At 38.8% G+C, this 14,844-nt stretch overlaps 1 protein-coding gene across 8 annotated transcripts in view; it reads right to left on the bottom strand.

The window, feature by feature from the left end:
• The window catches only part of IQSEC1 (IQ motif and Sec7 domain ArfGEF 1), a 321,447-nt gene extending 307,198 nt beyond the window's left edge, over positions 1-14,249 (bottom strand). For 2 of the 8 annotated variants that reach the window (XM_087923921.1, XM_087923923.1), the window contains exon 1: positions 12,825-14,249. In XM_087923921.1, coding sequence (XP_087780047.1) covers positions 12,825-13,090 — 266 coding nt within the window. In that variant the 5' untranslated portion in view covers positions 13,091-14,249. Of the gene's footprint in view, positions 1-11,875; positions 11,915-12,824 lie in introns of those variants that run through there. The other 6 variants (XM_087923913.1, XM_087923914.1, XM_087923922.1 and 3 more) reach the window with 5 other exon arrangements.
• Between the last annotated feature and the right edge of the window lie 595 nt (positions 14,250-14,844).

Here is a 14,844-nt window from a genome sequence, read left to right as displayed (position 1 = left end):
CTAGAAGACCTTCAAAATGGCCGTCGCCAGCCACGAGGAGAATCAAAATGGTCACCTGTGGCCACGAGGCTTCCTGCTTCACCAAGAAACCCCAATGGAGGTTCCCCAGCCTTTGGCTGCTCCCTGGATAGCAGGGACAGCTGCTGGGCTGGCCACTTGAATCACGGATCTCCTCTTCACCACGGAGGCTTGGAAATAGCCCTGCAGCTCCAGATAGTGCAGGCCAATGCTGCCCACACTCCAAAATGGCTGCTTGGTCACTGCGGCTTCCTCTTCTCCGTGGAGCCTGAAAACGGCCCCGCAGCCCTCACCAGTGGAGCAGCTCTCAGCAGTTACGCGGCTCTGATACATAGTCAGAGCTGCATTTTTTTGAAGTTTGAGGCTTTTTTCCCTGATTTTTTTGAGTTTGAAATTTCGCAATAGAAGCTGCCTTTTGAATTTAAAGATAGGAGAGGCAGTGAATTGCATCTATCCTGGCTGAGGACTGAGTTGAAAGCTGGGAGGAGCCACCCAGAGTGGGCGGAGCTAGGCTAATCAGCCTTTTAGACAGACTCAGTCCAAGCAGCTAGGACAAGAGCAACCCACTCCTGACCCGTCACAGTCTTACAAGGGGGAACTCCTAGTTATTTTTGTGATGCCTAAATTAAACTTGTGCAAATTAAACATGTAATTTAAGTTGAAGATGTAAATATGTTTTCAGAATGTAAATTCTGCAGACTACAGCTTACTAGATTTGTATGAAAGGACAGTGTTATTAAGATTTCTACAGAGGCGAACCATTTTCCAGATCAATGCCAAATTCAAATTGAACCAATTTTATGTCCCTTTGGAAAAGCAATGCTACAAGTGTTGGAATGCAGGCAACGACAGGGAAATGTTACATTTTAAATAGGTTATCTTATGCATGATAAATAATCAATATAAAAACCAGGAAAAGGCTATTCAAGAATAAACCACATCGCAGCCTGTCTTAAACTAGGCGATGCTTCTAGAGACCACCAGTTTATGAAAAGGCTGTGTAGAGCTTTTGACTTTATACCTGATTTATGGTAAAACAAGTTCTGTCCTATTTCCTCTATAAGTGCAACTGAGCCACCATTATCTGAATTCTATTGAGCAGCTTATAATAAAACATCATTTATTACATAAATAAAATATATTTATTGCTATGAGGTTTAAGTAACATGCAGGCAATTTTTAATCCTTCACAATATAGGTTCAAAACCTTTGGCTAGATGTGTTCATTTCTATTACCATGCTACTGTATTCAGTCTAGGAATGTTTTCTTGGCAGCAATATGGAAGTGATTTGCCCCTAAATTTCTTCTGGGATTTTTTTTTTTAATTTTCCAAGGCTAACCCTGGGATTTTCCAATCCTCCCATTTAAGTACTAAGTAAGCCAAGCTATGCTTAGTTTGCAAGCAGAAATAGGTCAGTCAGGTGCCTCTGTTTATGGTCTGTCCCAACATAAAACCAGACAGCCATTATGTTAATAACGTCCAATTTCAAATCTATTAGGAACACATTTTGTAATGCATGACTGAAATAATTAATCACATTTTGAATGTAATATTTTATTTCCCCTGGCTGAATCTTAGGAATAACTTGAAAATTCTCTTTTTCTGCTCTCTTTTCTCTCATTAAAAAAAATCCCTAAAGATAGATTCCTTGGGGTCAGGCATATTTTGTTTATCCAAATACAGGCACATTTTTTTTACACATTGATCTCTGAATCTCTTTGTTTGATCTCTGAACTGGAATTTCAATTATACTCAACTATCAAAACAAGGAATTTAGCCTGGAATATTCTTTTATTTGCACTTTATAGATACATGCTTTTTATTTTTCTTACGTAATATTTGATAGGCAATCAATTGCAAATCTATATTTTACACATTTTATCTGTGGCATAAACTGCTTCTGTACATCTGTTCTCCAATGGCTGGTTCACCTATCATATCAGAATTATACTGAATTTGCAAATTCACCTGATATATTTTATGTCTGGAGTTCAGTCTTAAAAGTAGTAGCAAAAGGAGAAAGCACAGTAAAAGGCACACATTGAGTCAGGGGGAAAAAATAATTAATGTTGGAATTTACGGTTAGATTTCTATTTAATTTTTAAAAGACTCATAATATAATCATTCTTTGACACTGGAAAAACCATTACTCAGTTTTATATTCTGTATGAGCTTCCAGCCAAACTTCCTTATCTTTAAAGTAAATTTACAGAACAGTACATCACATAAAATTATCACATTAAAATATCACATTTTCTCTCTTGCTATTTATTAAATTCGGCTTCAGTTGTGTGTAACCTGACACTGAAAACAAATGGATTTTCTGAAGTGGTGCACACAGCAGAAGAAAAACTAAATGCCGATAGTCATCAACTCAACCACAATTGAGTCCAAAATTAATGTCGTTAAGTGAGACATTTGTTAAGTGAGTTTTGCCCCATTTTACTACTTTTCTTGCTGCTGTTGTTAAATGAATCATTGCAGTTCTTAGGTTAGTAATTGACTTTGCTTGTCAGTAGGTTACAAAAGTCTATCACATGACCCTGCGATACTGCAACTGTCATAAATGTGAACCATTTGTCAAACATCTTAATTTTGATCACATGACCATAGGGATGCTGCAATAGTTAAGTGTGAAAAATAGTTATAAGTCACTTTATTCAATGCTGTTGTAACTTTGAACAGTCACTAAACGAACTATTGTAACTTGAGAACTGCCTGTATTATTCTGTGGCTTTTCCTAAGAATTATTTCTCTAAGCTATCATGAAAATACTATTTTGTGAAATGTAGTTGGCCCTTTCTATCATGTCATCATACACAGTAATAGAATATCATATGGCATATGCATAAATATGAAATGCAATTGAATTTATTGCTTTTCTTGTATTCTACAAGATATAAATTATTTAAACACTGAGGAAACTACTTGATTACTTCAGACATATTTAAATTTTAATGAAACATAGTTAGAATTATTTATTTTATTAAATTTATTTCCTGACCCTTATGAAAACATACTATAGATATCAGAGTATATAAATTATTTATTATATTTAAATATGGCACTTTGATACTTACTGGTCCAATGATTTAATACTTTATTTTTAATTTTTTATTTATACACTTATAAATATATAAGTAATATAATACTTATTATTGTATTAAGGTAAACTAATTGTTATGATAATGAAAGAAAAAAGAGCAGATAAACAGCCTGAACAATTATCTTAAATACAGAACATCTCCCCCCAGAAAACTGTCCTTGGAAGCCTTTCTTCTTTGCTCCTTTAAGAGAAAGCTAGCTTAAATATTAATAACACAACAAGCAACCAAGGAAAATAGTGGACAGGTATAATAGCCGTGGTGCATGTAATGTGACTGGATTAAAACCAAAATAATGTCTAGTTCGTAATGTGATTAGAAGCAAAAAAGAAAGTTCAATGGTGAAAAGGTATATGAACTGTTGATACATGTAATATTGGAATTATGAAGGCAGGGAAAATTATTATTGTCAAAGCAGAAATCAAAATATTGACTCACAGAATAACAGAGTTGGAAGGGACCTTGGAGGTCTTCTAGTCAAACTCACTGCTTAAGCAGGAGATCCTATATATAATTCCAGACAAATGGCTGTCCTATCTCTTCTTAAAAACCTTCAGTGGTTGCCTCCATAACTTCTGAAGAAAAGCCATTCCACTGATAATTTGTTTACACTGACAAGAAATTTCTCCTTAAATCTAGGTTGGATCTCTCTGTATTAAGTTTCCATCCATTTACTTCTTGTACCGTTCTCAGTTGCAAATAAGTTTTTTTTAAAAAGTAATAAAATAAAATCTTGTACTATGGGAATCAGCAACTCAAGTGAACCAGATTGGATCTTGTCACATCAAACAATCTTTGCAGATAATCTACTGAAGACTAGAATTGTAGAAGGAAAGAGTTATTAACAAAAGAGTGTCAGAGTTTGTAGTTGGATATCATCATCCTCTTTTAACGACCCCATGATCCCTTGCGGGGTGGAGTCTGGGCAACTGAATGGAGCTGAGTGTTTACTGGCCGGATACCGTTCCTGTCGCCAATGTGGAGGGTTTTTTTAGCAGATATATTCTCAGTGCTGAAAAAAAGTCAGCATTGGATATAACCCTGCAAAATAATAGAATGACCTCTGTTTAAATTCAAAGTATGCCAATGAATGTAACAGTAATCGAAGTCTAAGCTGCAACACTGTTGCAAAAAAAGTTGAACTTGAACAATTCAATAACAATTTGGCAATCTGAAAAATGAGAGTAGATTAGAATGCTGGTGGAAGTAAAGAGCATCTGAAATAATGGGAACATTTAATCAGGAGCAGAAGAAAAAATAAAAGACTCTTCCAAGAAAATTCAGTACGTATAGGTCAAACCTTCTTTCAACTACATGAAAGACAATTGTATGCATGGACATACCTGCAATACTTGGCAATTAAAGTGACAATATACTCAGCACACAAACACAGTGAAGTGTATATTTAGTTAATAAAAACACCAATAACTTCTGATATGCTGGTGATAATACTTTAATTACTTGGAAGTAAAAGTAGACTAGTGCAGGGGAGAGAGGAAGGACTGTAAAAGCCTATCTACTTAGTGTTAAAAAAAATAATTAAAATTATGTCAACAACAATGCTAATTTAATTCAAATAAGCATGGAAGAAGTCTAGTATCATATTTATATTTCTAGATTAAAAATTCATCAGGATGGTATAACTAGAGCCTGAAAGGGAAAATTGCCTGTTACTTGGAAAAAAGACTGTGACACATATAATCAAAGTATGTAAGTGCAGAGACATTACATTAAAACAATGGTACATTTTGTCAAGGCTAAAGTTTTCCCAGCTGTAACATCTGGGAATGAAAGCTGGATCATCAGAAAGGCTGAACAAAGAAAAATGGATGCCTTTGATTTGTGAAGCTGGGAAAGATTCTCAAGAATAACTTGGGTTGAAAGAACAAATAACTCAATACCACATAAACCCAGAATAATCTTTAGAAGCACCAATAACAAAACTAAGACTTATTCCGGATACACAATGTAAAATAAGTCACTGGAAAATATCTTAATGCCTTGAATAATTGAATTAAATTGAAAAAGAGGCTTTTGAAAAGATAACAGTTTATTACTATCATTGATGATACAATGATAAGTTTGGAAGAACTCAAACAAATAGTTATTGTATTGAATGTTGTTCTTTGGGCCATGAAGAATTGCAAGCAAATTTAAAAACAAGGTTATTTCCTGGCAGAATATTTTCCAATATTTTTCAAACAAGTACTTCTTTATAACTCAGTAGGGATTACAAAGTATAATCTAATAAATATGAAACATAACCAATAAACTAGAATTCTTTAAAAGTTAGAAGGTTTTGGGTACAAACTCCTACACTATCATAATTCAGAGAATTTTAAAGATTAATTACAACTGAAACCAAAATTTTCATTTTAGGATGGATAAGCAACTGGAAAAAAATCATGCAAGTTTTATATATGATAACTGTAGCTTTTTATATAACTACAATGAAATTATTGTGCACATAAAAATGGAAAGATCTGGCAATAGCTACAATACAGAAATAGTAAAGATGATAGAACTGAGATTGCTTTGATGGCCAAATCATTGTTTGATTAGGGAAAAGAGATTATATATATTTATTGTACACTGGAAATGTCTTCTGAACTTTTATGTAAAACAGAAAAAATGATTTATTATTTATGTTTTTTATTAGGTAGGGTAGAAAAAACAGGGTCACAATGTAACTTCAGAAAATAAATAAAACAACTGTAAAAAGAAAAAACAAGGAAGTCCAGTTGCCTTCTGAAAAAAGCACCTTTGGGACAACCATGACCTGGATATCTGAGAATCTCTAAAGACTTAAAACAACTACAATTGTAACTGTTGTAAAGAAGATTGGAAGCCAGTTCTTTGTAGCTTTTTTCTTTTCTATTTTTTCTTTTTTTTTTTGCACTTTACATTTCTCTTTTATTTTTTATTTTTTCCTTCTTAACTTTAGTTTTGAATTCATCTTTACTCTTGTTTTTTATATTTAAATAGTAATATTATATATAAAGAAACTAGTAAGAGAATATTTTAATCTTAAACAACTGAATGTCCTCTTAATTTTGCATCCAAGAAGAAGAATTTAACATCTTCTCTCAGAAGGCACATCTATGTATCCTGACATATAAGTGAGTCAATATATAAAACATTCGTACTTTTGGGAAAACTTAATTGATAAGAATATAGTTTAGTTCAGTAATTCTTAACCTTTTCTTCACGGACTCTCTTTAAATACCTTCTGTGGCTATGGACACCCAAGACTTAATTCAATATTTAAAACCTAATATTTCTTAAAGCATTCATGGACCCATAGGCAGGGGTTTAACTGATAAGAATATAATTACAGCAGACATTGTGTAGCCAGAGAAAGACAGATTTTGTCTATTTTACTTCACAAATTAATGCTGTATGCGGGTTAGTGATGTGTTTAAAAAAATGTCATATTAAGGCACAGAGATTTTCTCCCAATGCGTGGAAACTATGGGGACCAGGATGGCCTCAGTTGAAGAGTAGTAAAACTGAACAGCTTTGGGGTTTTGGACCTCCTAGTTCTGGAGACAGTCCATTTTGATTCTGGAGTGCTTTCATTGTCATAGAGAGAATGGATATGCAATCTGGGGTTCCCCTACAACTCATGGCTCCTGCTTCAAGGGGAGATGGTAGCCATGGCTAAGAGGGCTTTTGCTCTTCAAATGTGCCCATTCCTGGATCAGGAGGATTTACTCGTTTATTCCATAATGACCTGATTGGATTATTGTGAATGGATTCTATATGGGATTTCCCTTGAAGAGCTGGTAGAGAATGCAGTGGTGGTGGGGCCTGCTTTTCAGGACATGTGATATTATTTATGCTATTTATGCTTCTGGCTATAAAGCAAGGTGCTGATAAGTCATCTTTAATGCTTTTCATAGTGCTGTGTTACTTATGGAACAGTCTATCCCCAGTTTGTTTCTAGTCATTTTATTCAGTCTAGCAGTATGCTCTGGGTCCCACTGGGAATAAGCGTCAGCTGGCAGGGCCAGGACAACAGCCATGTTTGTTATGGCACCCTCTTTCTGGAATATTTTGTCTCTGGATATTACATTGCCCCTGCCTCTGTTGGCCTTCTCTCATGGCCCCAAGTGTAGGATGGAGACTATTTCTTGGTTAAATATCTAATTATGGCTTTTATTTTTTTCTGAGTGCTGTTTTATGTTTTTTGTACATTTGGTAATCTTTTTTTTATATGGTTAGCTGCCCAGAATCATGTATTTCAGATGATAGCCATATTAATCTACTAAATATATAAGCAAGGTAGTTTATTTGCTTATGACTTAGAATGTAACACGAAGTCAGCCAATGCAGTTTGCAAACCAGGATTTATATTATATTTATATTTTAAGATTGTTGTGTGGACTTAGCTCTTTTGAATCACTAAATAATCCATGGTTAAATAAACCATGTTGTAATACATGCGTACCCAAACATAAAGTTGAAATTCAAATAAGCATGCAGATAGATATTGCAGATAACTTTTACATTAAGAACAGACGTACATTTGCTTTGCTTTATATTTACTGTGATGGCTTTACCTTCTAATCTTGTTGTGGTATAGTTTCTTCCTTTTGTACTACTGGAAAAGTCATATTGCCATGTTTTAAACTGAAGCTTTTGGTACAAGGGTAATTGTGGGCATCTCTGAGCAATTCTGATTGAAAGCTGGATGATTTTTTTAGTTCAGGAGTAAAAAATCCTATCAATCTTAATCAGCATGACCAACAATAAGAGTGACTGGAGCTGCAATTTAACAGATTGGAAAAGCTATATATTGTCCACTACTATTTAAGGTGCAGTTAAGTGCATCTAATACACATGATAGTTTTTGTTTTTGGATTAGTTTTTTTTTGCATGACAATTTCTAGTTTCAGAATTCAGTGCAGATATATGGATTAAGTAGAACCTATTTTAAAGAACAGGACTATAAATCAAATTGTACTATTCCTGACAGCAGCCATTCCAAACTACCTTGTTTTCCTAACTGAACAAGACGTTTTCATCTAAACAACTTGTCCTGCAATAACCAACTCACTATATTTAAAATTGTAATTTCAGGATTAGTATGTTAGTTCCAACATTTACACATGACAGTCCCTCTTACTCTTGCCTAAGATTTTATTATTTATTAGTCTTCAATCTACTCTATAAGCTATAAAATTCCTTCCATATTTTGCAAAATGGCAACGAAAGTACAGTAAGCTGGAAATAGTTATATGACCACAAAATATTAGAATATATTTATATGTTTCATCATATGCAGAGGCTCATTTACATAACCTACTTGATAAAAAGAGTGTTCAAGAGATACTATCAAGTCCCCCCTCCCTCCACCTGAGAACATATACCTAGATTGAGAGTGTTCATGGCTACCCATGCTTTTGTCACCTCCTGGTTGGTTGGACTACTGCAAAGGGGCTGCCTATGAAGAGCATTCAGAAGTTGCAACTGGTCCAGAATTCAGTGGCGCGAAGCCTCATGTAATGGCTCTGTGAGCTTGCACTGACTCTCAGTGGTTTTCCAGATGCAATTCAAGTTGCAGGTTGTTCCTATATGGCACAGAGGCAAACTATTTGCAGAACTATCTATATATACTGATTTCTGCTTACCCCTCCATATTTGACAGCATGGACATATTGCTGGCTCCTTTTTTTTTTTTTTGAAGCACTGCTTTTTGATGGCTGTTCTCTGAAACGAATATCCCCCCCAATATACAAGTCCAAACTTTTCTTTTAACATCTGGCTTTTTCCCCAGGCATATGGAGGCACTCCTTTGAATGCTTGTATTATGACTGGTAGTCATTCTATAGTGTGTATTTCATGTTCATATTTATACATTGCGTACATTTTCACATTACATGGTTCTTCACCAGGTTGCTTTGCTGTTGTTGTTGTACATTGTTTGGCATTATTTGAGTTGGGTGGCCTTATAAAACCAAAAAATAAATCTAATGGGATTCAAGAGGCAAACTCAGAGATTTCCTGAGATTCAAATGGGCCCCACCCAGTTGATGTTACAAAAAGTTTTTAAAACAACATTAAATGAGACTAGTTAGGTAAAAAAATGTATATTTTCTGAGGACTACATTATTGTGTAATAGTTATAATTAACTGGTGGGGTGTGATTATTATGGTTTTAATTAATGTTATTTTATTCTTAGAAGAGCCAGTTTGGAGTAGTGGTTAAGGCATCAGGCAAGAAACTGGGATATCACGAGTTCCAGGCCTGCTTTAGGCATGAAGCCAGCTGGGTGACCTTGAGACAGTCACTCTTTTTCAGCCCTAGGATGGAGGCAAGAGCAAACCACTTCCAAAATCTTGCCAAGAAAACTGCAAGGACTTGTCCAGGCAGTCGCCAGAAGTCAGGATTAACTCAAAGGTACTCCCTACTCCCCTTATTAAAAAAGCATTACGTATTAGCCACTCAGAATCATGGATGCTATATGGACAGCCATACAAATTATTTAAACAATTAAGTAAACATTTTAAAAAGTAATCATTTCAACAGGAAAACATATTACATGAACAAACTACATATACAGGTATGCCAGTTCCAAGATCAGCAATTCTGATAATACTGAAGTACAGTAGAAATGGAATATTACAAGCACAGAAACTTACAAAATAATAGAATTTGACAATTCCACATAACTCTGATTATATCTGATCCAAAAGAACTTTCAATCACAAAGGAATGATCAGCTTGAGACAAACGGCCCAAAAATGTCAGAAAGAATACAATCCATCATTTGTAGCTTATGATGGCATAGCACTGTTTTTTTTTTCCTGCTGTGGCCCATAATACTGTTTTCATCATATCCCTAGCCCATGACTGAGTTAGGCTTAAAAAATTCTTAACTTGTACGTTGATGGGGTGTTCTTTCATCCCTGTTCCAACACTATCCATGGTAATGTCAAGGTCTATTGATGGTTGGGGAATTCTGGGAATTGAAGTCCAAAAGCCTTAAGGTTGTCAAGGTTGGACATTCCTGATCTATACTGTAATATCTATTAGTGTTTGACCCCCTTTACTTTATGTAGTAAGATACATAATTTAAAATTATGGTTTTGGGAAGGATATGGTTATACTTTTTTCAGATATCCTATTAACATTGCACTGCATATCAGTAAAAAAAACTGCATGGATTTTTGCAGGTTGCCTTAACAGAGTCAAAGAAGAGAATGGAGCACACCCTCTAGTTCTGAAGGTTCTAATTACAAAGTCCCCAAAAGGAGCCAGCATTTTTCTGGTTAAACCAACAGTATACAGTCAATATTCATATCACATGAAATAGTTTTTTTGGCTGAACATCTCTTATGATAATAGAAGCCTTGGTAACTTTAAATGTTTGCCCTGAGCTGTTCTGACTATACCTCTGAAAGACTATAAGCACTCCATAAATACTCCAGATTAAGACTGATCCCAACATCAAATCCACTTAAAGAGACTTTAAGAATATTGTGGTTCTCAAAGCTGTAACTCATTGCTTTCTTCCAAGGAAAAACTGCTTTCTTGGAAAATCAGAAGAAACAAATTAATGAAAACATGAAAAATAATACATATTGTGTCTGGTATTGGTAAGAATACCAATCGATAAGAATTGGTGAAGGCATATTGATAAGAAAATGTCCAAAACATGACAGAACACATATCTATATAATTCATTCTCTGGCTTATTACACAAAACAAACATACATAGAATTAAATTTTCTTTTCCTTCCTGAAAGCAGCATACATTACTCTAAACTACATTATAGATTAAAGGAACTGTTTCCCACTCTTCTTACAGGTTCAATCATTTATTTCTTCAGTTTATATAGTGATTTGTTACTAAACAAGATTTAGCCTCAGTATGATTTAGATCAATTGAATATTTCTAGAAAGTAAAAAATGTTACATGTCTTACTAAAATAAACAGTGTTGCCTACAACAAGGAGAAAAATCACAAGAGGCCAGCAATACAGTGTTTGGTAAACAGGAAACAAACAAAAACATATACCTCACTTATACATATCTTTATAGTAGACAGGTAACAAACATTTAAGCCCACTTCCTGGGACTTCACACTGAGTAACTTACATTAACAAGTACAGAAATATAGCTCCTAATCCATTATAACATATTTTGCTAGACAGAAATAACCTCTACATATAAGCAGTTGATTATATTTTTCCAAGTTCACACTTTGTAAATATTATCTATATGAATTTGCCATTGCAAAACTGCAATAAAGATGCAAATGTTGCAATATAGACAGAAACTCAGTTTTAAAACGCACATGCAGCAGAAATAAGGTAGTTTCTAATGTTGATCAAGATCAGCAGTTTGCATTGTAAGACAATACTGCTATTTGAATACATTTTAGTACATCTGTCTTAAGTACACAATCTAAGCAAAAAGTTTGTTTTTTAAATGATGCGGACTAGTAATAGCATGCATCATTTTAAGAGTCATTTCCCTTTTCCGATGGAAAGGAATACCTCTTTTAACCCAGCTGAAAAAACTTTAATGCAACTAATTATACATCTATAAATGAACACTTTTTGAACAATTTAATTAAACTCATTAGCTGAACAGTCCCAAAAGAGGAATATTGTTTTTCTTAACTACATCAAAATTATTAAGTTTAAGAAGACACACTGCTCATCTCAAGAAACATTTACATTTATGGAGGGGGGGGGGAACAGACAGACAGACAATGTAACAAAATCCAAGAAACAAAGTACCTGAGCATTTTGTGCCACGAATTCTGATTAATAGTTTTTCCGTATCTACTTAAGGATTGTAGATTGTACTAATTGTAATTTCAATCATTTGTAAAAAAAAATCAGACATTGTTCTGCTCTTGACATAGCCTTATGGTAAGCAGTAATATAGCTAAACACCTTTCCATCTGCAGCAAGCATTGCATTATGGAAGCTTAAAGCCTTCTGAAAATAGACCAAGGATTGAGAGCAAACTGGTTCCTGACGATCAACAAGTTTAGATGTGAAGGAGTCACAGTTCAGAAGGGTAGCCACCTGCCAATGTTTACTCACTCTCATTCGTTAGAAACTAACTCCACCTCCAAAGTCTGCAAATGCCACTCATCACACTGCCTTGCACTAGAAGACCAAGTCTTTCTCCAGGACTGGAAGGCACCAAACAGCATCCTTCACACCCTTTCCCCAACGTCTCTTCTTTGAAGCGGTCTGGATCCCTTAGCCGTAGGCACAGTTCTTTCTGTCCACAGGCAAAAAACCGCGGGGTTCAAAAAACCCTCTCCCAGAAACCAGCCCTTTTGGGATGGGGCAAGAAATTAGGAATAAATTCCTCGAAGGAGAGACAACTTCGCCAGCCAGCCGAGGAAGGTTGCCACATAACATCTCAGCTCTCTGTTTTTTTTTACTTCGCCTTCGCATACTGGCCCACAAGAGCAGAGGGAAAACTAGGAAGAGCATCAATCAAAGCGCGAAAGAAACCAGCGGGGAATGGAGAGGGTGAAGGAGAAAATGCGACTTTGTCTGAGATCATCCATAACCTCACGACTACCCATCCAAGACCCCCAAGACAAGGGGAAAGCATCGGCTACCAACCTCGTGGCTAACGCTTGGTGGTCACCTGGACTGCTTTAAAGCGTTACGTGTGCCCCCCTCCACACGTCTTTTAAGACGCTCCCCGTTCCCCGTTCCTTACTTTTCACGCTGGGCGATTTCTTGCCCCTTCCCCGGCGGTGCGGACAGGGCAGCCTGCTGCTGAAGCAGCAGCCTGCAAGTGGCCAGGTGCCGCCGGTGCTCCTCCTGGAGCCGGGCGTTCTCGTGGTACAGCTTGGCCACTTGCTGCTCGAGCTCGTCTATCCGGAGCTTTTGCTTCTCCAGCAGCTCCTGCTGCGTCTCAATGATCTTGTTGAGTTCCTTGAGATACTCCGCTGCCTTGCTCGGGTTCTCCGCCGGCGCCTCCATGGCCCGGCCAGCCCTGCTATCTGCCACGCACCTTCAGCGGTCCCAGGCGGTCTTGGCCACAGTTCCGGGGAAGGGAGGAAGGAAGGGAGGCAGGCAGCAGAGCAACGCCCGGGGACTCAGCTCGAGCGCCGGTGTGGAAAGTCGGCGACCCCAGCGTCAGTCCGGCTGTCCCCCCCACAAGACACACAAACACACACAGTTGGAAGTCCGCTTCTCGGCTAAGGACAACCGACCGAGCTGTTCCTATTTCGAGCCGCCATTGCCAGCGGCGCCCTCTTGACTGCTTTTGACCCAGCCGGCCGGGCGTGTTGTTTCCTTCGCCGAGAACGTCCCGCGACTCTGGCGCGCAGGTTTCTTTCCCGCCAGCCTTTGGCGAGCCCAGGGAAAAAGTCTCACCCGGCCAGCTCCGCAACCAGTTCCCTCACCTCAACCGCCTCTCGCGTTGACTCCTCCCGCTTCCTTTCTTGTTTCTTTCTTTTTCTCCCCTCTCGTGCTCACGCAGGCGCTTTGCCCCCCCCGCCGATTCGGTTACTGGTCTCGTTTAAACCGCAACAGCCCCTGAATTCCGCACGTCGACAACGCGCAAGGACCGGCGCAGAGTTTTCAAAGTGTCCGCTCCGTGCCGGATGTCGCGCCGCTTCCCGGGCTCGGGGAGGGCGGTGGGGAGGGAGAGAGAGAGAGAGAAGAGTTGGTGCGTAGCCGACTGATATAAGCCGCTGGGGTTTGTTGCTGTCACCGCGGCGTCCTCTTGGCCGCTACTAGCTGGATGGTCAGACCAGCCACAGCATTTCGCTCCAACCCGGTCTCCGACACGCCATAAATCCCTTCCCCGCCGGGAAACCGGGGTGTGTGACGGCAGCTGCAGGACCGCTGCGACGGCGGGAGACCGGCCAGGAGTAACCAGCACGTGGAAACGAGAGAGTAGCGCTCCCCCCCTCCCACCGCACCGTCCCCTCAGCCCGGCTCCCCTTTTGGGTGGGAACCGACGCGCGGAGCACCACTGAACGACACCGTTGCCGGCATAAAGATGGGAATATCTGCTGCCGAAAAGGACGCCGCCTTCCTCCTCCTCCTCCTCCTTTTTCTCCCACCCAGTTGCGAAGAAGGAAATAGCAAGGAACGCTTGAGAGCCGGGACGCGCCGCCAGGTGAGGGGGACGGTAAGGCAGGGAAAAATCGAAGTCCTTGCGGCTCCCTCTTTTTTTTTTAAAGAAAGGTGGGTTGCGCTTCCTTTTGCTTGCAGCCTTCAGCGGTCTGACCCGCAACAAATCCGTCCGGGGGCTGAAATGTAGACCCTCAACTCCCTTCTCCGTATCAACGGCGTTGGTGGCAAGCTCGCAGAGTTACCTCCCTTGCAGCTCTCCGAAATGCTTAAAACACTCCCCCCCCCTCGTCCTCCACACATACACACGCCGCTGAATTTACTCCGGGGATTTCAATTCAAAGAATATTGCATTTTCTAAGGGGAAAAAGAGGAAGGAGGAGCCTGAAGGCGGAAAGTAAAGCCCCGGCTGGCGCTGCCCCAGCTTCCCTCTCACTGCCCTTCCCTCCCACCCACCCCTTGGGAAAAGAGGGCAGACGGGGCTCTTTTGCGAAGAGCAAGGAGCAGGAGGCAACTCCTTGCCAAGAGCCGGAGCTGTTTGCAAACATCGCCAGCCGGGCGCTCCAAGCGGCAGCTTTCTAGCCATATGCCTGCGGCCACGCTTCTTCCTCTGGCTGGCGACTGCGAGCGATTGAAGAGGCAGCCGGTCGGTC

The sequence above is a fragment of the Pseudonaja textilis genome, chromosome 2 (assembly GCF_049901715.1).
Source record: "Pseudonaja textilis isolate UNSWEBS1 chromosome 2, rPseTex1.2, whole genome shotgun sequence".
Taxonomy (NCBI): domain Eukaryota; kingdom Metazoa; phylum Chordata; class Lepidosauria; order Squamata; family Elapidae; genus Pseudonaja; species Pseudonaja textilis.
This window is presented reverse-complemented; position numbering and strand designations above follow the sequence as displayed.